Source organism: Dipodomys spectabilis, unplaced genomic scaffold (genome assembly GCF_019054845.1).
Source record: "Dipodomys spectabilis isolate Male_0828 unplaced genomic scaffold, ASM1905484v1 ptg000077l, whole genome shotgun sequence".
NCBI classification, from domain to species: Eukaryota; Metazoa; Chordata; class Mammalia; order Rodentia; family Heteromyidae; genus Dipodomys; species Dipodomys spectabilis.
Window position 1 is genome coordinate 104,270 of NW_024870754.1, and position 27,855 is coordinate 132,124.

The 27,855-nt window shown below is 42.2% G+C and overlaps 1 protein-coding gene and 1 pseudogene across 1 annotated transcript in view; one reads left to right on the forward strand and one right to left on the reverse strand.

Moving 5' to 3' along the window:
• The first annotated feature begins 215 nt into the window (after window positions 1–215).
• The window catches only part of Trmt2b (tRNA methyltransferase 2 homolog B), a 39,036-nt gene continuing 11,396 nt past the window's right edge, over window positions 216–27,855 (forward strand). Inside the window, 7 exon segments of the mRNA XM_042683060.1 lie at window positions 216–280; window positions 8,495–8,695; window positions 9,364–9,446; window positions 12,027–12,196; window positions 13,272–13,357; window positions 14,606–14,682; window positions 25,709–25,855. Of these exon segments, the coding sequence (XP_042538994.1) occupies window positions 229–280; window positions 8,495–8,695; window positions 9,364–9,446; window positions 12,027–12,196; window positions 13,272–13,357; window positions 14,606–14,682; window positions 25,709–25,855 (816 nt within the window). The 5' untranslated portion in view covers window positions 216–228.
• Window positions 17,866–21,114, reverse strand: LOC122110444 (annotated as a pseudogene).

Sequence of the window (27,855 nt, forward strand, 5' to 3'; positions counted from 1 at the left end):
GTAGAGTGCTAGTCTTGAGAAAGAAAATCTCAGGGACAGTGCCCAGGCCCTGAGTTCAAGCCCCAGGACTGGCAAAAAATGTCTTTTAGAGTAAATAAATATAAAGGAGTTAATGCCTTTTTAGATTAAACAAACATAAAGGGGTTAATGGCATTATGATTTCCGTAATCTCTTTTTTTCTTTATCCCTTTATTATCTTTTTATTCTTCAAATTACAGAGTTGCTGTGATGCTTGGAATGGGTGGGGATGCAAGAGGAAATGGGATTTGTCTTTTAGAAGGTAAGGTGGTTCTGTTCATCAGATATTTATCTAATTCCTATTGAGCCCCTAGTGTGGTGCCTGATATAGATCATTCCAAGATTAGAGAGGATAAGGAGCAGAAAGGCCTAGGAAGAAAAATACAGGGAAAGAGGAGGTGAGTTGGCAATCTACATAGAAGAGAAAGGGGAGAGAGAACCAAGGTATATTCTCTGGTCTAGTTTCACCTGATTGTATCATTAGGGTCTAATAACCTGAAGCAGGGGTTTGAATTTGAATTGTGCCTAAAGTGATCAGAACAGCCACAATTCAATCAGATTTACCTGCTTGAGGTTGTATAATTCTTTAAAAAGAATATACATGTGTATGTGAATGTGGGTATACATACACAGTATATAAAATTACTATTTTTATATCACAGGGCTTTGAAACATGCTGGGCAATTACTTTACCACTGAGTTATATACCAAACTCCTATTCTTTTGAGACAAGGTCTCTCTATGGAGCCTCAGCTAGTTTCAAACTCATGATCGTCTCACTTCAGCCTCTTGAGTGCTGAAAAAAGGATTGTGTACATTAGGCCTTCCCTTAAAATTATTTCTGAGTGACAATAGGTAACATTTATTGTGTACTATTTTAGCCAAAGCACTTTATTATTTCATTTAATCTTGATCACAGCTATATGAAGTAGGTACAATTATTATGGACATTTTTTTTTCAAATGAGGAAACAGTCAAGTGAGGTTAGTCACTAATGTGCCCTCAGTTTATAAGTGGAAGATGTAGCCTTTGAACTCTGACCTGGCTAGGTCAATGTTTGCTATTATATAAGGTATTGACTTTGTTTACTTTACAGGTGTACTCACTAGGAATAATGCAGTTATTTGCACTTAATAGGAATGTTTTGTTTTGAAGAAATAAAATAATTGAGAGTAATAATAAATTAGAAGGTGTGGCAGCGCTCATTTGCAATCCTAGTACTAGAATGTCTGAGGCAGGAGAATCATGAGTTTGAGGCCAGTCTGGAATACATAGCAAAAGCTTGTCTCAAAAACAAAATTCTTTGCTGTGAATTTTCTTCTCTTGAAGCAACTGAACACAGGGCTTAGGGGTTGTCCCTTCACTCCTTTGCTTGAGGCTGATGCTCTACCATTTGTGCCACAGCTCCATTTATAGCTTTTTGGTGGTTAATTTGTTTTGGAAGGTTCATCCATTCTCATGGATTTTACTGTGAGGGCTGGCTTCGAATTGCAATCCTCAGATCTCAGGCTCTTGAGTAGCTAGGATTATAGCCTGGTTTGCCATGCCAGTAACGGTTCTCACTACTAATCAAGAAGGATGCAGCAGTAGGATCACGAGTTTGAGACCAGCCTGGGCTACACCTATGAGTAGAGCTGTAGATCAAATGGTAGAGAGGTACCTTTGGGTGGGGGGAAAGCTAAAACAAAACAAAAAGTTGGGGTAGTGGGAGGAACATAGTGGGCAAGAAACAAAGCAGTAAACAATATTCAAGAAGAAATGGACTCATTACTTCTGTAACTGTAACCCCTCTGTCTGTACAGCACCTTTACAACAAAATAAAATGTAATAAAAATTAAAAAACAAAAACAAACAAAGTGCTGGTGGCTTACACCTGTAATCCTTGCGATTCAGGAGACTGAGATAGGAGGATAGCAATTCGAAGCCAGTGGAAAGTCTCTGAGACTTTTTTTTTAATTTTTTTGTCGGTAGTGGGGCTTGAAATCTGGGTCTGGGCACTGTACCTCAGCTTTTCAGCTCAAGGCAAGTGCTCTACGTCTTGAGCCACAGCGCCACTTCCGGTTTTCTGGTGGTTTATTGAACCTCGATCCTCAGATCTCAGCCTCCTGAGTAGCTAGGATTACAGGCGTGAGCCTGAGATTTCTTTTTACATTCTAAAAACTATCTTTAATTGTACAAGAGTTGCCATTTAAAAAAGCAATTTATAATAAAGGGGAGCCTGAGATTCTTATCTACAATAAATCAAAACCCTGGAGTGGTGCTGTGGCTCAAAGTAGTAGAGCACTAACCTTGAGCAAAAAAACTCAGGGACAGTGTCGAGGCCCTGAGTTCAAGCCAAAAAAAGAGAGAAGACTAATTTCCCCTAACTTCCAGCTTGCCAGGGGTTGGCAGCATTAACACTGTGATGTAGATTTCAGTTCTTTCCCCCCTCTCTCCTGCCCCGTTTTCCCTCACCCACCCCCCCATCCCAGCTTGCCCAGATCTACCACTGGGACAAGGAGAAATGAGCTGGGGGCAGGCGAGGTCTCGGGGATGGGGAGGAGAACTTGAAAAACTCCAATAGCTGGGACTTTAGAGGAAAGTCTCTGAGAACATTCCCCTAGGGGAGTCAGCTTCCCCGCCCGCTAGGAGGAGCTCAGGGTCCCGCGTAAGTGGGAACTGGGCGCCCAGCGCACCAGGAAGTGCCCCTCCTCCAGAAAATCTGTTCATTCACCAGCACTTTGGTGTGTCACCACTGGCTTGGAAGAAGCCTTATTGGTTACGGAGGAAGGTAAGGGACTAACAAGCTCAGAAAGTCTGGTTGGAGCCTTGACTGCTTGTCTCGCCAAACTGCCTTTGGGCGAGCAATTTAAAGAGGTGGGCAGGGCTGAGGATTCTACTCAAGGTGGCCGCGAGGTCGCGGCATGGCCTGCACCTGCGGATACTCTTAACTCCTTCGCTTCTTTCCCCCACTCTCAGGCCTCCCCGGGCCACCTTGCGTAATACAGTGTTTTCCTACTGTCTCTCTCGCTGTTTCTTTTTTTCATTTTCCCGATCGTAGGGCTTGAACTCGGGGCCTGGGCGCTTTGCTCTGCCACTTTAAGCCACAGCTCCACTTCCGGTTTTCTAATGGTTAATTGGACATAAGAGTCTTACGGATTTTACTGCCTGGGCTGGCTTTGAACCTTGATCCTCAGATCTCAGCCTCCTGAGTAGCTAGGTGAGCCACCAGGGCTTCCTAACATCTCTTAACCTTTCTTATAGACATACAATAACAGAAATTGTCCAAAGAAGACGTGAATAAAGGAGGCCGGGAAGGGAAAGGGAAGGAAGGCTATGACTGTGCTTTGTTTGCAATCTGGAAGCTACATTAAAACTATCTGCTCTTCAGTTTTAGCAAATAACCCTTGCCAAGGCTAAGACATCTGAGGATCTGGCAATCAGACAGTGAACAAGATGGAACCCTCTCAGTGGGTGGTTATTTTGCTACAAGGGGATTAGAATCTCTGACTTGAACTTCCCAGCACTGGAGGCAGGTTAACCCTGACTGTGCCGGACTCTGGTCCCTTTTCTGGTTAATGGTCATTTCCTGAGGAAGAAGTAGTGTAGTTATCACCCATGTCTTTTTCTTGGGGAGTTTATTTATTTTGACAGTGCTGGGATTTGAATTCAGGGCTTCCTGCTTGTTATGCAACACTGTATAACAAATGTCTTTCATTTACTAAGATAAACACACCAAGCATTTATTTGAAACATGAAAACGGTAAGAAGAAAGTAGTGGTTTATTCTGGTAAACAAATGCCTCTTCTGACATCAACAAGGAAGTAGAAATCACTTCTGACTTATATTACTGTCCTGCCCCTGAAAAATATTTTTAGTCACACAAATTACTAAATAACACAGTATGTACTTTGCCAAAAATAAGGGCTGATAAGCACTTGAAACTAGAGTGTGATTGCTACTTGGAGGAAGAGACTTAGATGGGCAAGGAACCTCCTGCTGGGTACAGACACGTATCCACAGTCATGGTTGCAACTCACCAGTGAGAGGATCTACATACTCAAAAATGTTTGAATGTTGTGGAAATATGGACATCTGTCTTCTAGTTCTTCAGGTCTCCTGTTCTTCCTTCAATTTTAAATTGTTATTATAAAGGTGATGTACAGAGAGGATTACAGTTAGATAAGTCAGGTAATGAGTAAACTTCGTTTGGGACAAACAGCCTTTTAAGATGTGTTTGTTTTTTTTTTGGCAGTTGAGGGGCTTGAACTCAGGGTCTAGGCGTTGTCCCCAAGCCACATTGCGCTCAAGGCTAGCACTATTCCACTCCAGCACCACTTCCGGTTTTTGAGTGGTTAACTGGAAGTAAGAATTCCGTGGAGACTTTTCTGCCCTAGCTGGCTTTGAACCTTGATTCTCAGATCTCAGCCTCTTGAGTAGCTAGGATTACAGTCCTACACTCAGCTAAGCTCTGTTTTTTTTTTTTGTGCCAGTTCTAGAGCTTGAACTCAGAGCCTGGGCATTGTCCCTGAGCTTCTTGTGTTCAAGACTAGCACTCTACCACTTGAGCTACAGCACTACTCCTGGTTTTTTCTGTTTATGCGATACTCAGGAATCAAACCCAGGGCTTCATGCATGTTAGGCAAGCACTCTACCACATTCCCAGTCCTAAGCTGTGTTCTTAACCAAGACAACTTTTGGGGCTTATGAAGGGAATTGGAGGGAATTGGAGGGGGGGAGGAGGGTTATTGTTAACAGCTGAACTACGGGCAGATTAAATATATTGTTAGCAGTTTGAAATCACATCCCCCCCAAAATGATGACATGATGAGGCCTTACCTTTAGTACTTTGTAATCATACGAAATGGTATATGGGTTAAATACCACAGCATCCCGCTCAGCACCTTCTGAGTGACCTATTGATTATGACAAACTAATTTAGCAGTAGGAGCACCATGGATGAGTATTTTTTTTAATAAACCTCTTGTATATATTGGACTTTTAAGTACTTACATATCTTCCTGAATTAAGCTATGATTTAACACGGGAATTAAAATCTAGACGGAGGTCAATGGTTAAAAGGTAACTATTGCAAATCAAGTAGGTTGTCAGGCCACATCCATTCACTTGTATTCAAGGGCATTTAAGAAAGGGACTCACAAGCAATGGGCAGGTACCCTCGGATAAATAGGCTCAAGTAGAGAGCTCTGTTTTGGAAGAAGCGGAGTTCTTTCCAAAGTGAAACCTTCCACTTGTGTTCTCTGCCACCAGTTTTAACTCTTCCTGCTTTTGTCTCAAGAATTATTCCTATGATTCCTTCATTTTTTGTCAGTCATGGAGCTTGAACTCTAAGTTTGGGCGCTGTCCCAGAGCTCTTCAGCTCCAGGCAAGTACCTGCCACTTTAGCCACAGCACCACTTCTGGTATTCTGGAGATGAGTCTCACAGGCTTTCCTGCCCAGGCTGGCTTTGAACCGTGATCTTCAGACCTCAGCCTCCTAAGTAGCTAGGATTACAGGCGTGAGCCACTGGTGCCCCGCTGTTCCCCTCTTCTTTTTTATTTTATTTATTTTTGGGGGTCCAGTCGTGGGGCCTGAACTCTGGGCCTGGGCGCTGTCCCTCAGCTCTTCAGCTCAAGACTAGCACTCTACCACTTGAGCCACAGCGCCACTTCCGGCTTTTTTTTCTTTTTGCTTATGTGGTGCTGAGGAATTGAACCCAGGGCCTCAGGCATGCAAGGAAAGCGCTCTACCACTGAGCCACCTTCCCAGCCCCCCCTCCTCTTTTAATATCGCCTTCCCAAATCAACTTCATAAGTCTTAAAACACATTATTATGTATGTATTTTTTTTGTAAGTACTATGTTTTAACTTGGGACCTTCTGCTTTGCTAGGCAGGTACTCATCACTTGAGCCATGTCCCTAGTCTTTAGTTTTTCTAGTATTGGGACTTGAACTCAGGACTTCATGCCCTCTTTAGGCATTTTCTGCTCAAGGCTAGTGCTCTTTAAGCTTTTTGCTGGTTAATTGAAGGTAAGAATCGAATTTGTCTGCCCAGGCTGGCTTTGAACCTCAGTCCTCAGATCTCAGCCTCCTGAGTAGCTAGGATTACAGGTGTGAGCCACCACTGCGTGGCTCTCCAGACCTTACTTTAAAGACATTGACAGTTACTACTAACACTGCAGAACATTTTCCAGGTGCTGGACACTGTATTCAGAGCTTTATAGGTATCATCTCTGATTAATCTGCCAAGTCCTTTTTTTGTGTGTGTATGCTGGTACTAGGGCTTGAACTCAGAACCCAGACACTGTCACTGAGGGATTTTTTTTCCTCAGAGCTAACACTCTATCAGTTGAGTCACTCCTCCACTTCTGGATATGTTGGTGGTTAATTGCAGATGAGAGTCCCACAGACTTTCCTGCCTGGGCTGGCTTTGAACCACAATCCTTACATCTCAGTCTCCTCAGTAGCTAGGATTTAGGCTTGAACCCACCTGTGCCTCACTGCTAAGTACTTTTTAAAGATTGTAGTGCTGGAAATTGAATTGAAGGCCTCACACATGCTACACAGTGCTTGACCACACCAAAACACTAATAGTACCCCTAGTAGTACTTTTTGTTAAGTATCTTTACCTCTTACAACCACAGTATGATGTTGCTACTGTTATTATCTATGTGGTGTGTGTGTGTGTGTGTGTGTGTGTGTGTGTGTGTGTGTGTGTGTGTGCCTGCCTGTACTACGGTTTGAACTCAGGGCCTGAACACTGTCCCTGATACCTTTTTTTTTTTGGGTCCGGTCGTGGGGCCTGAACTCTGGGCCTGGGTGCTGTCCCTCAGCTCTTCAGCTCAAGGCTAGCGCTCTACCACTTGAGCCACAGCACCACTTCTGGCTTTTTTCTTTTTGCTTATGTGGTGCTGAGGAGTGGAACTCAGGGCCTCAGGGATGCAAGGCAAGTGCTCTACCACTGAGCCACCTTCCCAGCCCTCCCTGATACCTTTTACTAAAGGCTAGCAGTCTACTACTTGAGCCATGGCTCCACTTATGGTTTTTTTTTTTATTGTGAAAATACCGTACAGAGGGGTTACAATTACATGGGCAAGATAATGAGTACATTTCTTATCAAGCATTGTTGCCTCCTCCTTTGTTTCCCCTTCCAATCCCTTCCCATCTCCCCCCCCCCCCCACCCCGGGCCAAAGTTGTAAAGTTTGTTTTTCCACATAATTTCTTGTACATCTTATTGTTGCAATTTTGTAACTAATTGGAGATTAGAATCTCATGGGCAGGCCCAGACTGGGTCTTGTGAACCACAATTCTCAGATCTCAGCTTCCTGAGTAGGTAGGATTATAGGTATGAGCCATTGGCACCTGTTTTAAAAGTGATATAAAAACAAAGTTTGCTGAATTGTTAACCTGACTGAATCTACCTATCTACTTTGTCCAATCCAGGTCTTTTGATTCTAGGGTCTACATTCCTGACAGTTCAGAGTTCTCATTTGGCCCTACTGTGTGCTATCTCCATCATCTTTTTTTTTTTTTCTGTCTCAGACTCCCTGACTGTCAGTGCATGCATCAAAGGCACCTCCTTGGCATCTACAGTTCTACATACTCCTCTGAGTCACCAGAATTGTGTCTTGCTTTCCTCCGCTCTTCAGGCTAGCACTCTACCACTTGAGCCACAACACCACTTCCTGCTTTTTCTGCTTATGTGGTGCTGAGGGCCTCATGTATGCAAGGCAAGCACTCTACTGCTGATCCACCTTTCCAGCCCACTTGACCCATTTTTTATGGCCAGGTGCCAACCCTCCTTCTGAGCCCTCAGCAGGAACCAATAATTTTGTATTAATTACTCACTTTTTTATTTTTTGTTGGTTGTGGGGCTTGAACTCTGGGCCTAGGTGCTTTCCCTCAGCTCTTCAGTGCAAGGCAAGTGCTCTACCACTTGAGCCACAGTGCCACTTCTAGTTTTCTTGTGGTTTATTGGAGATCAGGGTCTCACGGACTTCCCTGCCAGGGCTGGCTTTGAACCTCGATCCTCAGATCTCAGCCCTCTTAGTAGCTAGGATTACAGTGTGAGCCACCAGTGCCAGGCTAATTACTCACATTTTATTAGGTCCACCTTCAGTCTATTCAGCTAGGATGTAACCTTTGTAACCCCTTCAGTACAAGTACGACATGCTGTACATACAGTAAGCCCTTACTAAGTGTTGGTTGATTGATTGCTATTGGTTGGGAGGGAAAGAGATTGCCTGTAGACATGTTATCATGTTAGGTAAATCCTTTCCTGAAGGACAAATATTTTCCTCATCTCTTTATTTTGGAACCTTATAACTCTTCCTTGAATGCTGAAGAGGCCCTCTGTACAAAATGTCTGTTCTGTGCCAGCACTGTGCCAAGTGCTGTGTTCCATAAGGATTTATAAGTAAACTAACGGTTTTGCAAGTTATTTCTCATTTTTTCAGCCCTTCAGTGGGTAAATTAGTGTGTGTCTTTGCTTCACAGGCATCAAGAGGAGAGCCCTAATGCATGGCCTAAGACTCTCCAGGGTAGGTCTCTTTTCCGAACCAAGACTGCTTCTCTGGTGTGCCAGAAAATCACCAGATTGGTCTCAGCCATTTTGGGGGATAGCATGTAAGGGGAATTTCACCTATGTGATTGCCAAGAAGTATCCAAGAGGACAAAAATTTGAGGAAAAAACAAAACCATCTTGGATTGTTTGATGGTTCTTGGCAGGAAAGGAAATATCAAGCTATTGTCCTTTTTTTCTCTGGTGAGTTTGAATCTCTGGATCGGTTGCATGTTGCTAACCTATCTAATGTGGCATTTCCATGGCTCTGGAAGGCACCTGAGGTCAGATACATAGGGCAAATGGGAATATCTGAAGGATATTGATAGAACTCCTTGTATTTGATGTGTTTGTCAGAAAGGAGATATTGCACTAGGACCTCATCTCTAAAACAGGCCCATGCTAACATCCAAGGATTCAGAATGATATGAGTAGATTAGAAATGAATAGTCCCATTGCAGCCGTACAAAAACAAATATCCCTCATTTTATGCAACAAACACATTTTCTAAATCAAATTACATGTTAAAAGCATTAGGGAGGTGAGCTATTTAAAGGAACCCGACAGTGAAGCTTTAAAAAATATGATTAATTACCATCTGATAAATGTGGATTTTTCTTATATTAGGTTTGCCCATCTGCTGTGCTTTGTTAAGTAGATGCCACCAAAATGGGCTGTTCTCCCAGACTTCATCTCCCTTGGGGCGTGAGAGTTGGGTCTTCTGAATAATAAGTGAAGCACCAGAAAAAGTAGTGACAAGCAGTGCTTATGCATAGTAGGTACTCAATGCAAATTTCAATAAATAATGAAGTGCCTGAATTATTTTCTTCAAGGCTAGCTGATTTTGTGATACCACTCTGGAAGCTGAGCTATGAAGAGCAACTCAAGGTAGGTGCCCAGCTTTATTCTTCCTCCTTTTCCTCCCAGCAGTGGGATGGCATGCGAGTCAAGCCTGACTGCACTGTTCTACACAGATGTTCCACAGGTATTTAAATTTGCTATGAAAATTACTCTGAAATGTGAGCTTTAGGTCAGTTTATATGTATCCTAGATCTATAGATTCAGATGCAGATTTCTTTGTTCTTTTACCCTTTATCATTCTTATAGCTCTGTGTGTGTGTGTGTGTGTGTGTGTGTGTGTGTGTGTGTGTGTGTGTGTAAGTTGCAGTGTCCTTGTATATTCCAACATGGCAGTGTTCTTGCCATTCTGACATAGGAGCCAGTAGTTGCATATGGCTGTTTAAATTTAAAAAGTCACTTCTGCCACATTTGCTTTGAAAACAAATTTATTCCAACTAATTGACATATCAGGGAACAGTCTGGGCCTAATGCAGATATCACATTTGCCTAAGCATGATTTTTTCCAGGAGAGGTACTGGAGGAAAGAAGCAAAGTGCATCCAGCTGAACCAGGCTATGTAAGAATACATAAAATATACACATGTACATAACCTCAAACATCTGTCCCTCCCTTAGTTCCATGAGCTACACCCATTGGCCTCTGGTGTTAGACTATTCCATCCAACTAATATTTTTACCACCTCATAGTAACTCAAAAGCGGTGAGCTTTATGGCATCTGACTCTACAGGTAAATCTCAGGTCTGTGACTAAATTGCTGTGCTTGGTATCATAGTATTGTGTCATAACCATTTCACACATGTGAATGCTACTTTTTAAAAATTAGGGTTGCACCTTTCCTTTGAAAATTGCTGATAAAGTTTTGGAATGTTATATTCCCAGCTCTGTTTTTCCTTGAGTTCTGTAACTTTCGGGCAGTAGAGGTGTACAGCTTTGCATAGAGATGACTCTATGAGTTAATTACATTTTTTTTGTGTTGTTACTGAGGCTTGAACTCAGGGTCTTTTTTTTTTTTTTTGGGTCCGGTCATGGGGCTTGAACTCTGGGCCTGGGCGCTGTCTTCAGCTCTTCAGCTCAAGACTAGCGCTCTACCACTTGAGCCACAGCGCCACTTATGGCTTTTTTCTTTTTGCTTATGTGGTGCTGAGGAATGGAACCCAGGGCCTCAGGCATGCAAGGCAAGTGCTCTACCACTGAGCCACCTTCCCAGCCCAAACTCAGGGTCTTGAGCTCTCACTTGCTTTTTTGCTCAAGGCTGATACTCTAACATTAGAGCCACAACTTCACATCTAGCATTTTGCTGGCCATTTGGAGATAGGCGTCTCTCCAATTTATGTCTGGGCTGGCCTTGCATCACAGCCCTCAGATCTGACCCTCTTGAGTAGCTAGGATTACAGGTGTGAGCCACTGGTACCTGGCTGAATTAAACTTTAATAAGACTGTGAGATGGAGGTGTGGTTCAGAGGCAGAGTGCTTGCCTTAGATTTGTCAGTCCCTGTATTGGATCCCTAGTACCACAAAAATTTACCTTCTCAGTCCTACTGGCCACATTTCAGCTTATCAGTACCTGTTGTAAGCATACAACTTACCACAGAGATGGAACAATTTCATTAGCAAAAGTTTTTATTGCACAGCACTGCCTGATGTGTTTACTTTTTTTTTTTTTTGGATCTGGTCGTGGGGCCTGAACTCTGGGCCTGGGTGCTGTCCCTCAGCTCTTCAGCTCAAGGCTAGCGCTCTACCACTTGAGCCACAGCGACACTTCCGGCTTTTTTTCTTTTTGCTTATGTGGTGCTGAGGAATCGAACCCAGGGCCTCAGGCATGCAAGGCAAGTGCTCTACCACTAAGCCATCTTCCCAGCCCATGATGTGTTTACTTTTAAAGGTCAGATAAAGGATGGACTTTAATGGAGCTCACTCTTTTTATTTGGTACACTGGGGTTTGAACTCAGAGTCTCATGTTGGCTAGGTAGGCACTCTGCTACTTGAACCATGATGTTTTGGCAGTGCTAACATTTTAAACTCAGGGCCTCACACTTGCTAGGCAGGTGCTCTACCACTTGTCTTCCAGCTAGAACTCACTCTGGATTTTCTCTCAGTACCCTGTTAGGACTTTGTTTAATCCTGGGTTCTTTATCCACTGAGACCATGACCTACAAATGTTTCTAGGAAATGGGAATGTGGGTTTTTTGTTGTTGTTGTCCGTAGTGGTGGTGATTGTTTTTGCTTTTGTTTTCTTTTCTTTTTAGCTGGGGCAAAAAAGAGAACAGAATGGGAGGAAAGAAGGGTGAACAAATGCAATCATGCTATTCGGTATCTACTATGTGGAAAATGAACTATTTAACTTGTAGCAGGGATGGGAGGGAGGAGGAGAGGGGGAGCTGACTAAAGTAAAGAAAGGACTGATGTCCAAAGAGAAATGTACCTGACATGAAATGGTAACCCCTCTGTACCAAACCTTAATGAAAACAATAAAGTTACATTGAAAAATAAAAGCAGAGAAAAATAGAGGAAGAAAAGAAATTATTGCAATTAAAATATTTTGTTTGCTTTCCATTTTTAAGGGAATACTACAAAAGTCATTTTCTCATTGTTTATATTCTTTTACAGGTGAAGTTTGAAGCTCAGAAGAAAATTTTACAAAGACTATAGTTTGACCTACAAATGCTCAATGGAGTCAATGGCACAGTAACCAGACCCCAATCAAAGGGTCTCTGTTGTCTTCTACATCCTATTATATTCTCTGTAAGCCCTCACCTCCCTATTCCTTATTTATTAAGGCCCTTTAATGGCTAATGATGCTAGCCATTATTTCCTGTTTTCTTGCTAGGAATCAGGCCTATGCTAGGTGATTCTCATGCACCATTGTCTCATTGTACAATTTACAATAACCCAGAGCCATAGGTACTCTCATTTTATAGATGAAAACATTAAGGCTCAGAGAGAACAAGGAATTTTCCCAGGACATATATTTGGAAAATGCCAAAGCTGAGATTGATATTCTTCACATCTGTCATAAATGTAACCAGGGAGTTCTTGTGTGTGGTATGTGCTCAATGTATATTTAGATAGCCAATGTAGTACTTCAGTGATTTTATTCAAGGCTAGCTGATGTAGTGACATCACCTTATCAAGCACTACAGTACCATCTCCACAGAAAAAGTCAATGCTTCTGAAGCTTCAGAGATGCAGAATTTAATGTATGACAGGGGTTGACAAACTATAGTCCTTAGACCCATTTGTCCTGCTGCTTGATTTTGTAAATGAAGTTTTACTAGAACACAGTGAAGCTCACCTGTTTATATATAGCATTTTGATCGCGCTACAGTGGCAAGAGTTGAGTGGTGGTGTCAAGGAACACATGGCTAGCCCACAAAGCCTAAACTGTACTCTCTCCCCTAGTAGAATAAGTTTGCTGACTCCTGCTTTATGGCAAATTTGAAACTCCTTCCTACCATAGAGTGTTCTTTTTTATTTTTCTGGTCCTGGGGCTTGAACTCAGGGCCTGGGTGCTGAGCTTCTTTTGCTTAAACCTAGCTCTCTACCACTTGATTCACAGTGACACTTTCAGCTTTTTCTGAGTAGTTTGTTAGAGACAAGAATCTCAAGGATTTCTTGCCCTGGCTGGGTTTGAACCATGATTCTCAGATCTCAGCCTCCCGAGTAGCTTGGTTTAGAGGCATGTGCTACTAGCACCTGAATAGAGTGTCCTTTTATTTGGCTGCAGACATTCACATATGCAGACCTTCTAGGGAAAAATCTTTGTCCTCATCTAGACAACATTCCTGATTTCCTTATTGTTTTCCTCGTTTTGTTTAACCTCTAATCCCCTTCTTGTCTTTCTGCTCTCTCTAGCCTGTCATTAATGGCCACCTTTTCTGTTAACTGAGGCCCAGATGGTAATCCGAAGACTGTGGGATACTACCTAGGAACTTGGAAAGGTCAGCTGAAAGCTGTAACTAGTTGATATAAAAACACAAGGAGGGGAAGGGAAGAGTGTAGGAAAAGTGTCAGTAGGTTTGGGCATAAAAGTCCATGAGACTCTTATCTCCAATTAACTAGCAAAAAACTGGAAGTGGAGTTGTGGCTCAAGTAGAAGAGCTCCAACAGTGAGCAAGTAAGCTGAGCAAGTTCCAGAATTCAAGCTCTAACACTAGCACACAAAATAAGCTGTTTTCCTAAATGTGACTGTTAGCTAGCCCTGCTGCTGTCATGTCATCACCAATGTCACTATTATCCTCCTTTATGCTGCTGTTCATACTGGGAGATTGCACTTTTTGTTGTAGTCAAATCTATTTTCACATCCTCATGCCCCTAAAAACTAGAACTTTCTGTGATAAATCTGCCTTAAGAGGATTGGAAAGAAGACTGTATACTAGTGAAAGAAATCATGGTTGCGGGGCTGGGAAGGTGGCTCAGTGGTAGAGCGCTTGCCTTGCATGCCTGAGGCCCTGGGTTCGATTCCTCAGCACCACATAAGCAGAAAAAAAAAGCCTGAAGTGGTGCTATGGCTCAAGTGGTAGAGTGCTAGCCTTGAGCTGAAGAGCTGAGGGACAACGCCCAGGCCCAGAGTTCAGGCCCCACGAATGGACCCCCCCAAAAAAAGAAATCATGGACTGGAACCCCCCCCCAAAAAAAAAATAAATCATGGTTGCATTTCTCTGAGACTTAATTCTAGTATCCATTCCTAGATTCCATTCCTGAGCTTTCTATCTGCCCATTTTCCATAAATCCACTTGAAACACTATCATTTTATATTAGTCACACTGTTTAATATCCATATGCTTTAAACTACAGTTCATTAGGGCAGACATTTGGCTTTTCCCTTTGTGTGCTGAATTAAATGAGTATATGACGTCAGCGTTCTATTATTCAGTAATAGCAAAACAAAGCCCATTATATTTTATTTCCCTCTTTAAAAATCTGGGCTGAAAGCAGATGTTTCATATGGCACATTTGTGATATGAGAGAAAATACTGAGGACTAGCTCCATTAAGAAGTAGCTGTTTAATAGCTAAACCAGGAAAGGATTAGGTTTTCTCTGAAAAATGGCTCCCCGTTCAACCAGACACTTTGTCTCTTTATATCTACATATAACTCTGAAGGTGAGAATTTGGGTTGCCAGATAATTTCTTTTAAATCACATTTTAGAATGAAAACCTTATAAATTATATTCTTTTCTTTCTTAGATGGGAACATTGTGTGTGTGTGTGTACGGTCTAACCATCTGAAAAATATCCCTGAGAAACATGATCAAGTTGCTCAGGTAAGAAATAATGAGGGCTGGATGAAGATGGCCTGAGGCATTACAGTTTTGAACAACATTGTTCCTGACATTTTAATATCTGACCTGCATCAATTACTGAAAGCGTACCTATTTGTCTTTGTGTGTGTGTGTGTGTGTGTTTGTGTGTGTGTGTGTGTGTGTGTGTGTGGTATTGTGGATTGAAACCAGGGCCTTGTACTTGCTAAAAATGTACTCTACCACGTGAGCTATGCCAGCCACCTAAAAACTTGCCCCCTAATGTGGACAGATATTGCCAGTGCGTCATGCCAGAGAAAAGGAAGAGGAGGCAGAACTATATCCGTTATTGGAAATGTCAGATGTGCAAGGTCTTTAATAACAGTAAAGTATTAGGAAAGAAACACTGCTGAGAAACTATAGCAACTATCAGGTATTTGAAGCATTTAGAAGGCTATGTTTGGAGCAGAACAAAATTGAAAACTCCCATGAGAGATGTAGGTATGCAGGTAAGATGTGCGTCAGAAGTGACCTCTGAGACACTTTTATATCCCTCTGATTCATGGGTACATTTGATTGAGTGCTACTGTGTCAGGCACTATGCTAGCTGGTAGGGCCTGCAAGGTGACTCATCAGGGCAGTAGATGTGGTGCCTGTTCTTATAGAACTTAACCACAGTAGAAAGCCAAAGCCTAGATAGTGAGAATTGAAAAAGACTCCAATCTAGCTGTTTTGATCCCTGTTAATTCTTTTTTTGTGTGTGTGACTGTGCCTGAGTTTTTTGTTTTTTGCTCAAGAGTAGCACTCTTGAGCCCAGCTCCACTCTTGACTTTTCCTGCCCAGGTTGGCTTTGAACCATGATCCTCAGATCTCAGCCTTCTGAGTAGCTAGAATTATAGGCATGAGCCACTGGTACCTGGCTTCTTAGGGTCTTAAAAGCTTTTGTGAATAAAACTGAGAAACACTAAATTATTTTTTTTCAGTTGTGGGTCTTGAACTGTGGGCCTAGGCTCTGTCCCTCAGCTCTTCAGAGGAAGGTGAGCACTCTACCACTTGAGCCACAGTGCCACTTCTGGTTTTCTGGTAGTTAATTAGAGATAAGTGTCTCATGGACTTTCCTACCTGGGCTGGCTTCAAACCATGATCCTCAGCTCTCAGCCTCCTAAGTAGCTAGGACTACAGGTGTGACCCACTGGTGCTGGGTAGTGTTCTACAAGTTGAGAATTGACTTCTGTTTTTTTGTATGTTAGCTCTGGGATTTGAACTCAGGGTCTCACTCTCTTCACTTGCCTTTTCCCTCACAGCGCTGGCACTTGAGTCACACCTCTACTCTTGGCTTTTTTTTGTTGGTTAATTGGAGGTAAAAGTCTCATGGACTCTTACTGTCCAAGCTGGCTTCAAACATCAGTCCTCAGATCCCAGCCTCCTGAGTGTCTAGGATTTTAGGAATGAGTCATCAGCATGTAATTAGTGGCCTCTATTTTGCCAAATCCAAAAAGAAACTTTTGACTCTAGTTTGAATTTTCTTTTGTTTTCTGCTTGTTAGCTTGTTCTTTTCCTCCTGAAACATTGCTTTTGATATCTGAAGCTATTCCCTAATAGTTTTCTTTTTTAGAAAAAATGTACTTTATTGTTATTATAAATGTGATGTACAGAGGGATTACAATTACATGAATCTGGTAATGAGGACATTTCCTTTCTTACAGTGTCTTCCTTTCCCCCACTCTCTTCTATTCCCCCCCCCCATTTCTACCCAGGAGTTGTATAGTTCACTTTCATTACAGTGTCCAATGAGCTCCACTGCTGCACCTTTTCATCCTTTTTTCTTCCCCTGAAGGTTTTCTTCCTATCATGTTGCTACATCCTGGTCTTTTTCCTGGGATCTATTGTACTATTGTACTTCTATTTGCATTGTGATTGCTAGGCAGATGCTCTAGTGCTGAGCTATGCCCCCAGCTCCTCTGTATAATAACATGAGCTGGCCTGAACCATGATGCAATGCTTTAAAGGGTCCAACAAAGTTGCTGGAGTTAGCCATCCTAGCCTACTAGCCTGCCTACAAAGCTTTGGTCCTGACAGTGTTGCTTCTTCACAGTCTTGCTTTCCTGTTTCTTAGGTCCTTTTTGTTCCTTCTTGATTTATACCTTTATTTGGCTAGAGTACAACCCATTAGCTTTCTGAGGAAGAGTGCCTTGGAGGTAAAATTTTAGTCTCTTTTTTTCTTCTTGAGAAAGGATTGAGAGTTTTCTAGATTTAAATTTCCTGGTTTGACTTGATTTGCTTTTATAAATTTGAAGACAGTATTTATTTCATTGTGATTTGGCTGTTGGATGTATGAATCGATATGCTACTTTAAGTTCTGGTTGTTTGTAATATGTTCTCCTTTTTTTATTCCAGAAGTTTTTAGGGTGTCCTTTTTTTTTTTTTTTTTTGGGTCCAGTCATGGGGCCTGAACTCTGGGCCTGGGCGCTGTCCCTCAGCTCTTCAGCTCAAGGCTAGCGCTCTACCACTTGAGCCCTTGAGCCACAGCGCAACTTCCGGCTTTTTTTTCTTTTTGCTTATGTGGTGCTGGGGAATCGAACCCAGGGCCTCAGGCATGCAAGGCAAGCACTCTACCACTGAGCCAACTTCCCAGCCCCTAGGGTGTCAGTCTTTATCTCTGAGGCTTCTTTATCCCAGGGGTCTTTTAATTCATTGTAGTGGGCATGTGGTAGGGCTTGTCTATCTGGAAACTAATGCTTTTAAATATGGGAAATTTTTCTAACATGTAATTTTTTCATAACCCACCCTCTATTCCATTTTGTATGTTCTCTCTGTGCCTCTTACTGTTTAGATCTTGGATTTAATGGATTGCTTTTATAATCTACTCATTCCTCCCTCCTATTTTGAATATCATTGCTTTTTTGTTTTCCTTTTTATATTTGTGTGTGTGTGTGTGTGTGTGTGTGTGTGTGTGTGTGTGTGTCTGCTGTACAGGGTATTGGATTCAGGGCCCTGCACATGCCTGTCCCTTAAGCCACCACCACCCAGCCCTTTTGATTTTAGTTTTTCAGATAGGATCTTATACTTTTTACCCAGGCTGGCCTCAAATTGTATCTTTGCCTCACAAGTATCTTTATTAATGTTTTCTATTACTCTGTAATTTTCAAAACCCTTTCCTTTTTTTGTTCCTATTATATACCATCCAATTTCTTTTTTTTTGTTTGTTAGACACAATTCTTTTACAGGAAGATGAAAGAGGGTAACTTCCATACTGAATAGGCCTGTAAATACTTGATCCATTTCCTTGGAAGTTGATATTCCCTTTTCCATTAGCATCAGGAATTCATTGCCTTGTTTACTTGGATATTGTTCAAATCTTCCTGAGAAGAGTCAGTTACTGAGAGTTGCTTAAACATCCACTTTTTCAGGTGATAGAACATTAAGGTTCACAATAACAGTGCCACCATTGTGCTTCCATGTATTCACAGCGTCCCCCTTCCTAGAATAGCTAGCTATCAGCCATGAGAGAAGGGCTCTTTGTTTGCCCAGCTTTGGCAAAGAGATATTACCTGGGGGGGGGGCACAGAATACTCCTCCACGACACGTTGGGAGTTTTGTAGTAGTTCTTCAGCACAGTTGCCTTCCACTACATTGTCTGATCTCAAGTATAGGCATCTGTCCTCCAGTACCGACTCCATGGGCTTCACCCCGTCGGTGGTCGGTGTCCCCAAGAAGCCGGTCAGCGAAGGCGATGGCTTTCTCCAGCCGCTCCACGGCCTCGCGGCTGCGAAAGTCCACCAGCGCCAGTGGTTCCAGGTGCTCAATCACCTCGGCTGTGACCCGACCTCCCTGAGGAGCCTCCCGCGAGGTGAAGAGCCGCCCTCTCGGGATAGCACGAAGGCCCATCCAATTTCTTTTAGTAATATATTACCAGTATCTATGTCTTTATCTGTTTGTTCTTTTTCCTTGTACTTGGAATTTTCTGGATTTTTTAAGGATTTTTTTTCTGGTGGTGGGGCTTAAACATAGCCTGGGGCACTCTCCCTGAGCCTCTTCGTGATCAAGACTACTCGAGCCTCAGCAGCACTTCTGGCTTTTTTTAAGTAGTTTTTTTGGAGATAAAAGTCTTACAGACTTTTCTGCCTGGGCTGGCTTTGAACAGATCCATAGATCTCAGCCTTCTGAGTAGCTAAGATTACTTACGGGTGTGAGCCACCAGTGCGCTCACACCAGTGCCTAGCCACCAGTGCCTAGCCGTAGAGTTTATTTTTGTTTTGTTTTGCTTTGTTTGTTGTTTTGGGCATTGTCTTTCCTTGTGAAGGCTTTAATCAAGTTGCTGATAATATTTAACAATATTTAACTCGGGGCTGGGAAGGTGGCTCAGTGGTAGAGCGCTTGCCTTGCATGCCTGAGGCCCTGGGTTCGATTCCTCAGCACCACATAAGCAAAAAGAAAAAAACTGGAAGTGGCGCTGTGGCTCAAGTGGTAGAGTGCTAGCCTTGAGCTGAAGAGCTTAGGAACAGTGCCCAGACCCAGAGTTCAGGCCCCACAACTGGACCCCCCCCCAAAAAAAGAATATTTAACTCACTCTTAATTAAGAGTGCATTAGTATAGGGAAGCTGCTCATACCAAAGAATTACAGGCCTCCAAATGTGGGCAGTACCAAGGGTGAGAAACGCTGGTGTAAAAAATTAAAGGAAGCTGGGTGCAGGTGGCTCATGCCTGTAATCCTAGCTACTCAGAAGGCTGAGATCAGAGGATTGTAGTTCAAAGCAAGCCCACGAGGGAAATTCTGTGAAACTCTCTCCAGTAAAGTACTCAGAAAAAATTGGTAGTGACTGTGACTGGAAGGACAATGCTTGGGCCCTGAGTACAAGCCCCAGGACTGGTAGAAAAAAAGGAAAAAAGAAAAAAAGAATTAAAGGAAGTGAGTATGTTAACCATATAGAAGGTTAATGAGATTGTAGGAAAAAGAACTGCCCTGGCAAAACTCTATGGGGCTGTAACTGGCTTTCTGGTGGAATGAAAGAAGGCTCAGGGGAATGTTGAGAAGAGACGTGTAGGGCAGATCTTAGTGACTCAGAGGTCATTGTTGGGACTTGAACTTTTATTTTGAGTGAAATGGGGAACCATTAGAGATTTTAGTTAGGGTTCTCATAGGATTAGGTTTTTAGTCAGATCACTCAGGTTTTAATTTTCATTTGTCAGTTGTGGGGCTTGAATTCAGGGCCTGGGCACTGTCCTTGAGCTTTTATGCTCATGGCTAGTGCTCTACCACTTTGAGCCACAGCTCCATTAACCAATTGGAGATGAGTCTTACAAACTTTCCTGCTTTGGCTGGCTTCAAACTGCAGTCCTCAGGTCTCAGACTCCTAGATAGCCAGGATTACAGTCATTGAGCTACCAACATCAGCTTTCTCAGATTGTAATGTTGAAAATGGAATATTGAAGGAGGGAGGTTGAAGCTGACAGAGCAGTTAGGAGGCAGTTACAGTAATCCAGGTGAGTGATGATATAGACCAGTGGTAGCAGTAAGGAATATCTTGAAGGTAGAACAACAGGTGTCTCAATAGATTGCATAAGAGACATAAGAGAAACAGGAGGACACAGGTTACCAGTGCTTGAGTGGAGCAAGTAGAATGATAGAATTACTCCTCACGGAGATGGGAAAGACTGGCACAGAGAGGTAGGTGAAGGTTGTTTAAACTTCGGTTTTGGACATACTGCATTTGAGGTACATGTTAGGCATCTGAGTAAATATGTGAAGTAGTTAGCTTATTATACAGTCATAGGTCACTTAATGACAGGGTTATCTTTGGAGAATGCCTTGCTAGGTGATTTCATTGTTGATAAAACATCACAGTGTACTTACTCAAACTTACATGACATATTCTACTAAATACCTATACTATGTGGTAGAGATATGTGACACAGTCTACTGTTCATAGGCCAAGATAAACAACAAGGTTAAATCAAGCAGAAGGGATAATGCTGCAATCGGGAGATGAGGCTGATGCCTGTGTAAGTCAATGCATTGACAGTAAACTTACATATGTGTTTGTGCTAGTATGGTCAGTGCTTCACACTCTTTCTTTGTTTATTCACTCAAACTTGGTACTCTACTGCTTGAACCATACCTCCACTTCTGAATTTTGGCTAGTTTACTGGAGGTAGGAGTCTCTCAGATTTGTCTACTCAAGCTGGTTTCAAACTGCAGTCTTCAGATCTTGGCCTCCTGCATAACTAGGATTTTAGACAAGAGCCACTGGCACCTGACAAACTCTCTTTTTGAAAAATGGCAGTACAAGATTTTCAACTCTAGACCTCCTATTTGCGAAGCAGTTGCTCCACAAGTATTACCATACCTTCAACCCCTTTTGCTTTAGTTATTTTTCATACAGGGTCTTAACTTTTCTTGCCTGAACTTCCTTCTTCCTACTTTATGACTCCGACATAGCTGGATGACAGGCACATTTCTAGCATGCCAAGATTTTTTTCCCTGGGATGGGTTCTTGCTAACTTTTTTTTATTGGGGCTGGCCTCCCAACAGTCCTCCCAATCTCTGCCTCCCAAGTATCTAGGATTATAGGTGTGAACTACTGGGTCAGGCTAACTTGCTTTTTAATAAACAAAAGAACTACACAATAAAATAGAAAGTATAGCTAGTAAATATATGTCAGTAATGGTTGTTTATTGTCATTATTGAGTATGATATATTATTCATAATTGTATTGCTGTACTTTTTTTTTCTTTGCTGGTACTGGAGTTTGAACTCAGAGCCTTGTGCTTGGTTTGAGTCATGTCTTCAGTCTGGCATTTTGTGGTTAAATGGAGACCAAGTCTCTTGGACTTTCCTGCTAAGACGTGTCAAAACTTGATCCTCAGCCTCCTGAGTAGCTAGGATTACAGGCATGAGCCATTGGCACCTAGCATATGTGCTGTACTTCTATATGACTGGCAACATGATTGATTTGTTTATGCCAGCATCACCACAAACATGAGAGTAAGATACTATGGTATTATAGTATAATGTTGATGGCTATGATATCACTAAACTATAGGAATTTTTCAGCTTTATCATAACTTATGCAATCACAGTGGTTGGCCCAGACATCATTATGTGGTATATGATTGTTGTAATACGGGGAAGAGGAATGTTCAAGAGAGAAATCCAGACAGTAGGCATTGTTAGTATGTAGATGTTATTTATTTAAAATCAAAATACTAGGTCAGGCACCAGTGGCTCATGCCTATAATCCTAGCTACTCAGGAGGCTGAGATCAGAGAATCATGGTTCAAAGCCATGCCCTGGGCAGGAAAGTCTGTGAGACTCCTATCTCCAATTAGCCACCAGTAAACCAGAAGTGGCACTGTGGTGGAGTGCTCACCTTGTGCTGAAGAGCTCAGGGATAGCGCCAGGCCCCAAGCTCAAGCCCCATGATGACCCCTCCCCCCCAAAAAATACTGGGAAGAGATCACCAAGGGGCTGAGAGTAGACAGACAAAAGAAGAGGTACAGGGACCAACTCCTGGACATGCCAATGTTAAGAAGTCTGGGAAAAGAGACCCCTTTTACCAAGAAGAAACAGCTCATGAGGCAACAAGAAACAGGAGAGTGGGGAGTTCTGGGAGCCTAGTGAGGAATATAAGTGGAAGAGGAATGAATCATCAGTTGTGCCCAGCATAGCAAGGTGAACACTAAGAATTGGCCATTGGATCATGACAAGGAGTAATTTGGGGACCTTAATATCAGCTCTTTTGGTAGAGTAGTGGGAAAATGATTAAATAAATGTATAAAAGGAAAATAATGTCAGAAAGGGAACATTTACATTTCTTGTGATATTTGCCACAAAGAGGAATAGAGAAATAGCAAAAACTAGGAAGGGCCCCTGTGTTTGAGAAAGTCTTCTTTTTGTCTTAAAGTGAAAGAGTTAATGCATGTATATGTATTCCTGTGAATACATATACATGTATATATGAAAATGATTGTAGAGGAGAATGAGAAGGGAAGATTAATGGCACAGTGGGCTTAAATTGTGCCTTTTCTTATTCTTTCATTTTTGTAGAATTTTTAGTTGCAATACTGTCTTATTTGAATCAGAATGCTCCCTTAGGCATTCCCATATAAGGTTGGGAGTCTGCCTCCCATTTTACAGTGAAGAAACCAAGGTCATATTGTGCAGATAGTGTATTTCTTTAAAAAAAAATTTATGCCAGTACCAGAGTTTGAACTCAGGACCTTTTGTTCTTGCTGGGATTGCTTGCCCATGGCTGGTGCTCTACCATTTGAACCATGCCTCTAATCTGGCATTTTATGGTTAATAGAGTTGGAGTCTCATAGAATTTCTGCCCAGGCTAGTTTCAGCCTCCTAGGTGCTAGAATTATAGATGTGAACCAATGATGTCCAGCAAGAAGCTGTATTTCATGTTTACTTACAAATTTTCTTCCAAGTAAGGCTCAGTTTTTCAGTTACCATCCTTTCAGGACTTCTGTGACATTTGAATTTTGCTTGTAAAAAATATTCCTTTCTAAAACCAGCCAGTAAATAACAGTTGAACCAAGCTTCTTTTAAATTGCTAACCTCAAAATTTGAAAGAAAATGTTCAGTACATTTAAGCCTATGTTTGATTGCATTTATATAAAATCATAGCAAAAATGATCATGTTCAGCCTTAACTGATTATTTTTGTTTAATACAATTTTATTGTTACTATTAAGGTATTGTACAGAGGGGTTACCATTTCATAAGTCAGGTAAAAATGCACTTCTTTTTTTAGATGATGTCATCCCTTACTTTACTTTCCCCCCAAATAGTAATAAAAAACCTAAATACTTAAATTATACACATTATGAAAACAAAAAGAGAGGCTGGGAATATGGCTTAGTATTAGAGTGCTTGCCAAGCATGCATGAAATACTGGGTTCAATTCCTCAGTACCACATAACAGAAAAAGCCAGAAATGGCAGTGTGGCTCAAGTGGTGAAGTGCTAATCTTGAGCAAAAGAAATTCAGGGACGGTGCCCAGGCCCTGAGTTCAAGCCCCAGGACTGGCAAAAACAAAAGAAAAGGAAATCTGAACTTGGCATGATAGTATATACCTGAAACCCCAGATACTAAGCCCTGGCTTTTGTTTGAAAGATTTGGCTTTAGGGATTTTTTAGTTTTTGTTGGTCATGGGGCCTGAACACTGGGCCTGGGCACTGTCCCTCAGCTCTTCAACTCAAGGCTAGCGCTCTACCACTTGAGCCACAGTACCACTTCTGGCTTTTTCTGCTTATGTGGTGCTGAGGAATTGAACCCAGGGCCTCATGCAAGGCAAGCGCTCTACCACTGAGCCACCTTCCCAGACTGATTTTTTTATTAGCATACATTAGCTATACAAGGGGGGATTTCATGTTGACATTCTTTGCATGTATGTAATTTATTCCAATCAATCTCCACCCCCTCTATGACTCTCCCTTACACTAATTCTGCTGGGTTTAAAGATTGTTGAGATCATAACAACTAAATTGGGATTGCATTTGCAGGATGGTTTATTTCCCTGGAGGAAATGGAGGATCTGACTAAGGTATAGGGTGGTTGGCACCTGGTTATATGATAGAGAAATGACAGGCTTATGTCAGGAAGTTATAACTAAGAATGACTCATAGCAGCTTAGTAAGACATCAGGAATTGCTGCCAGGAAGATTTCACAGAAATGAAAGCTTATTGTATTCCTCATTGTGTATAGAATAAACTGAGGTTCTACTTCTTTTTCATATATTTGTTCATACCATGTTTCACAAATACTGAACATCATTATATTGCAGATTGGAGATACACTGTTAGGCCTTCATGGAGCTTCTAGGTCAGAATACAGTGGATAATATCTTTTGTAAGGGCACAGGGCAGGGAAACATATTTTGTCTATTCTTCCTGGGATGCTATAGCAAATACTACAGACTGGGTGGCTCATTGAATAACAGGACTTTATTTTCTCACTGTTTAAAGGCTAGATGTCAAAGACCAGAATGTTGGCGTGGCTTTCTGGGGCAGATGGCCATGTTTTTGCTGTGTTCCCTACAGGGTCTTTTCTTTGTGCATATTTATCCCTGAAAAACTCTTGTGTGTCCAGTTTTGAGGTATGCTCCAGCCTTTTTTTTTTTTTTGGGGGGGGGGGGGGTCTGGTCGTGGGGCCTGAACTCTGGGCCTGGGCGCTGTCCCTCAGCTCTTCAGCTCAAGGCTAGCGCTCTACCACTTGAGCCACAGCGCCACTTCCGGCTTTTTTCTTATGTGGTGCTGAGGAATCGAACCCAGGGCCTCGAGCATGCAAGGCAAGTGCTCTACCACTGAGCCACCTTCCCAGCCCCCCCTTTTTTTTTTTTTTTAAAGACAGAGTCTTGCTATCTTTGCCCAGGGTGGCCTTGAACTGGTAATCCTCTTGCCTCTACCCTCTTAGTATCTGGGGTTTCAGATTTCCTTTTCTTTTTTTCTTCTTCTTTTTTTTGGGAGGGGGTCCAATCGTGGGGCTGAACTCTGGGCCTGGGCGCTGTCCCTCAGCTCTTCAGCTCAAGGCTAGCGCTCTACCACTCAGCGCCACTTCTGGCTTTTTTCTTTTTGCTTATGTGGTGCTGAGGAATCGAACCCAGGGCCTCAGGCATGCAAGGCAAGCGCTCTACCACTGAGCCACCTTCCCAGCCCAGATTTCCTTTTCTTATAAGGACACTAGTCAGATTGGACTAAGGCCTGATTAATGGCCTGATTTTAATTGAATCTCCTCTTTATTTTAGGTTATATTTATTTAGGTTATATTAGACAAGGTCTTGGTATGTAGCCCTGACTGGCCTAGAACATGTGATCCTCCATCTCTTTAGGGCTGGAATTACAGGTATATGCTGCCATGCTTCGCTGTGTAATCACCTCTTTAAAGACCTTTTCTCCAAATACAGTCACATCCTCAGGTACTGGGGATGAAGGCTTCAGTCTATAAATTTTGAAAGATAACAATACAGCCCAAATATCTAGTATGAAAAAATCAGTTGGGAACTTGTTAGTTTTGCTGTGTAATATTGTTTTTTTTCCTTCTTAGTACTATGAAATATTCCTTCGACAGTCTCCAATGGATCCGTGCCTTGTATTTCATGAAGATGGATACTGACGTGAGCTGACAGTTTGAACCAATAGCCAGGGATACACTATGGCTATCATAACTTTACATCCCCAAGAATTAAGTCAGGTGAGCTTCATAGTATGGTATAGCTTTTGTAGCAACCGGTGCTGTGCTGCAGTTGGTTTTTGGAAGCTTCCAGATGGAAGGCAGGAACTATACATCCACATAATATTTGTGTAGGTTGGGGAGAACATTTAAGTGGGAGAAGGAGAAGATAGTAAGAATACTATTTAGCTATATTTCTGGCACAATCAGATTAGGTTGTCAAACTAATTATCATATAAGGATTCCCAATTATTCTTATTTTTGTCCCAGTCCTGGGGTTTGAAGTCAGGACTTTGTATCCCTGCTCAGCTTTCTGGCTGCATGCTGGAACTCTACCACCTTTACCCTTGCCTCTAGTTCTACATTTCACTGGTTAATTAGAGTCTTGCAGGCTTTTCTACCTGAGGTGGCTTCAAACCGTGATACTCAGATTTCAGCCTATGGATAGCGAGGCTTACAGGTGTGAGACACTGGTGCCTGGCTCCCAAGTATTTTCATAAGAACTTTGCCTATAGTAATAGGTACTAAATCCACATGTCAATTCCATAGAGATTAGCATATTGGAATGTTGTAATCCAGATATTTCACTGTGTTGATTGATTGTATAGTGGTGAACATAGTAGGTTTTCAAATTATGCTGTACATTTGTAATATTTATAATAGTAAAACATCCCTATACTTAGATGATCATTTCAGACCAACTTGAGCAGGCAGGATAAAACAATATTGTCACTCTCAGTTTTTTTTTTGTGTGTGTGCCAGTCTTGGTGTTTGAACTCAGGACCTGGGTGCTGTCCCTGAGCTTTGTGCTCAAGGCCAGTGCTCTAACACTTCAGACACAGCTCCATTTTGGTAGTTAGTTGGAGATAAGAGTCTCATAGACTTTCGTTCACCAGCTGGCTTTGAACTCCTATTCTCAGATCTCAGCCTCCTGAATAGCTAGGATTACAAGTGTGAGCCACTGGCACTTGGCTGTCACTCTAAATTTTCAGAAATAAATGGAGACATAGGCATATTCAAGATTTAAAAGCCACTTAAGCTAGGTGCCAGTGGCTCACACATGTAATACTAACTACTCAGGAAGCTAATAACTCCCTGGAGGACTGTGGTTTGAAGCCAGTGTGGGCAGACTCCATCTCCATTTAACCAGCAAAAGCTGGCTGGAGATGAGGCTCAAGCCATAATGCTCCAGCCATTATCAAGCAAGCTGAATGAGCATGAGGCCCTGAGTTTAAGTTGTATTGGCCAAAAAAATCCATTTAATAGCAAAGCAAAGCTGGGGACAAGGGGCATGGTTCAAGTGGTAGAGTACTTTCCTGGCAAGCATGCATAAGTCCTTGAGTTCAAATTCCATCACTACAAAAAAGTGAAGTTGAAACTTGAATCAAGCTTGGACCTAATTCTGTAGGTTCAGGTTTACTGTTTGTATTTGTGTGCCAAGCTAATGCTTAGGCTTTCTGTGATGATGTAAAGATTTTTTTTAAAGTTCTGAATTCAAAAAAGGGAATTACTAGCTGGGTGCCAATAGCTCACACCTTTAATCCTAGCTACTCAGGGGACTGAGATCTGAGGATTAAAGTTCAGCCATCTTGAGAAGGAAAGTCTGTGAGACTCTTATCTCCATTAAACTACCAAAAAAAGCTGGAGATGGAGCAGTGGCTGAAGTGGTAGAGTGCTAACCTTGAGCCAGAAGAAACTCAGGGACAGTGCCCAGGCTTTGATCTCAAGCTCTAGGACTGGCTGGAAAAAAGGAAGTTAACATGCTAATTCTCTCCTGTGTATCCTGTTTGATTTCTTTGAGGATCACGATTTGTTTGGTAATATTTGGGTAGGTGGTTGGGCTCTCTGTAGTGAAGGGAATTGAAAGGTTACTGCCTCAGCATGATGGGGCGTGAGCTTAGTTTAGCTCCTTGTATACAAGAAAAACTCACACTTTCTTTAGAGAACTATTAGAGCTTCAAAGTAGAAAAAGTGCCAAATCTATTGTCTAGGATTTGTCAAAAGCTGAAAAGCCAAGCTGT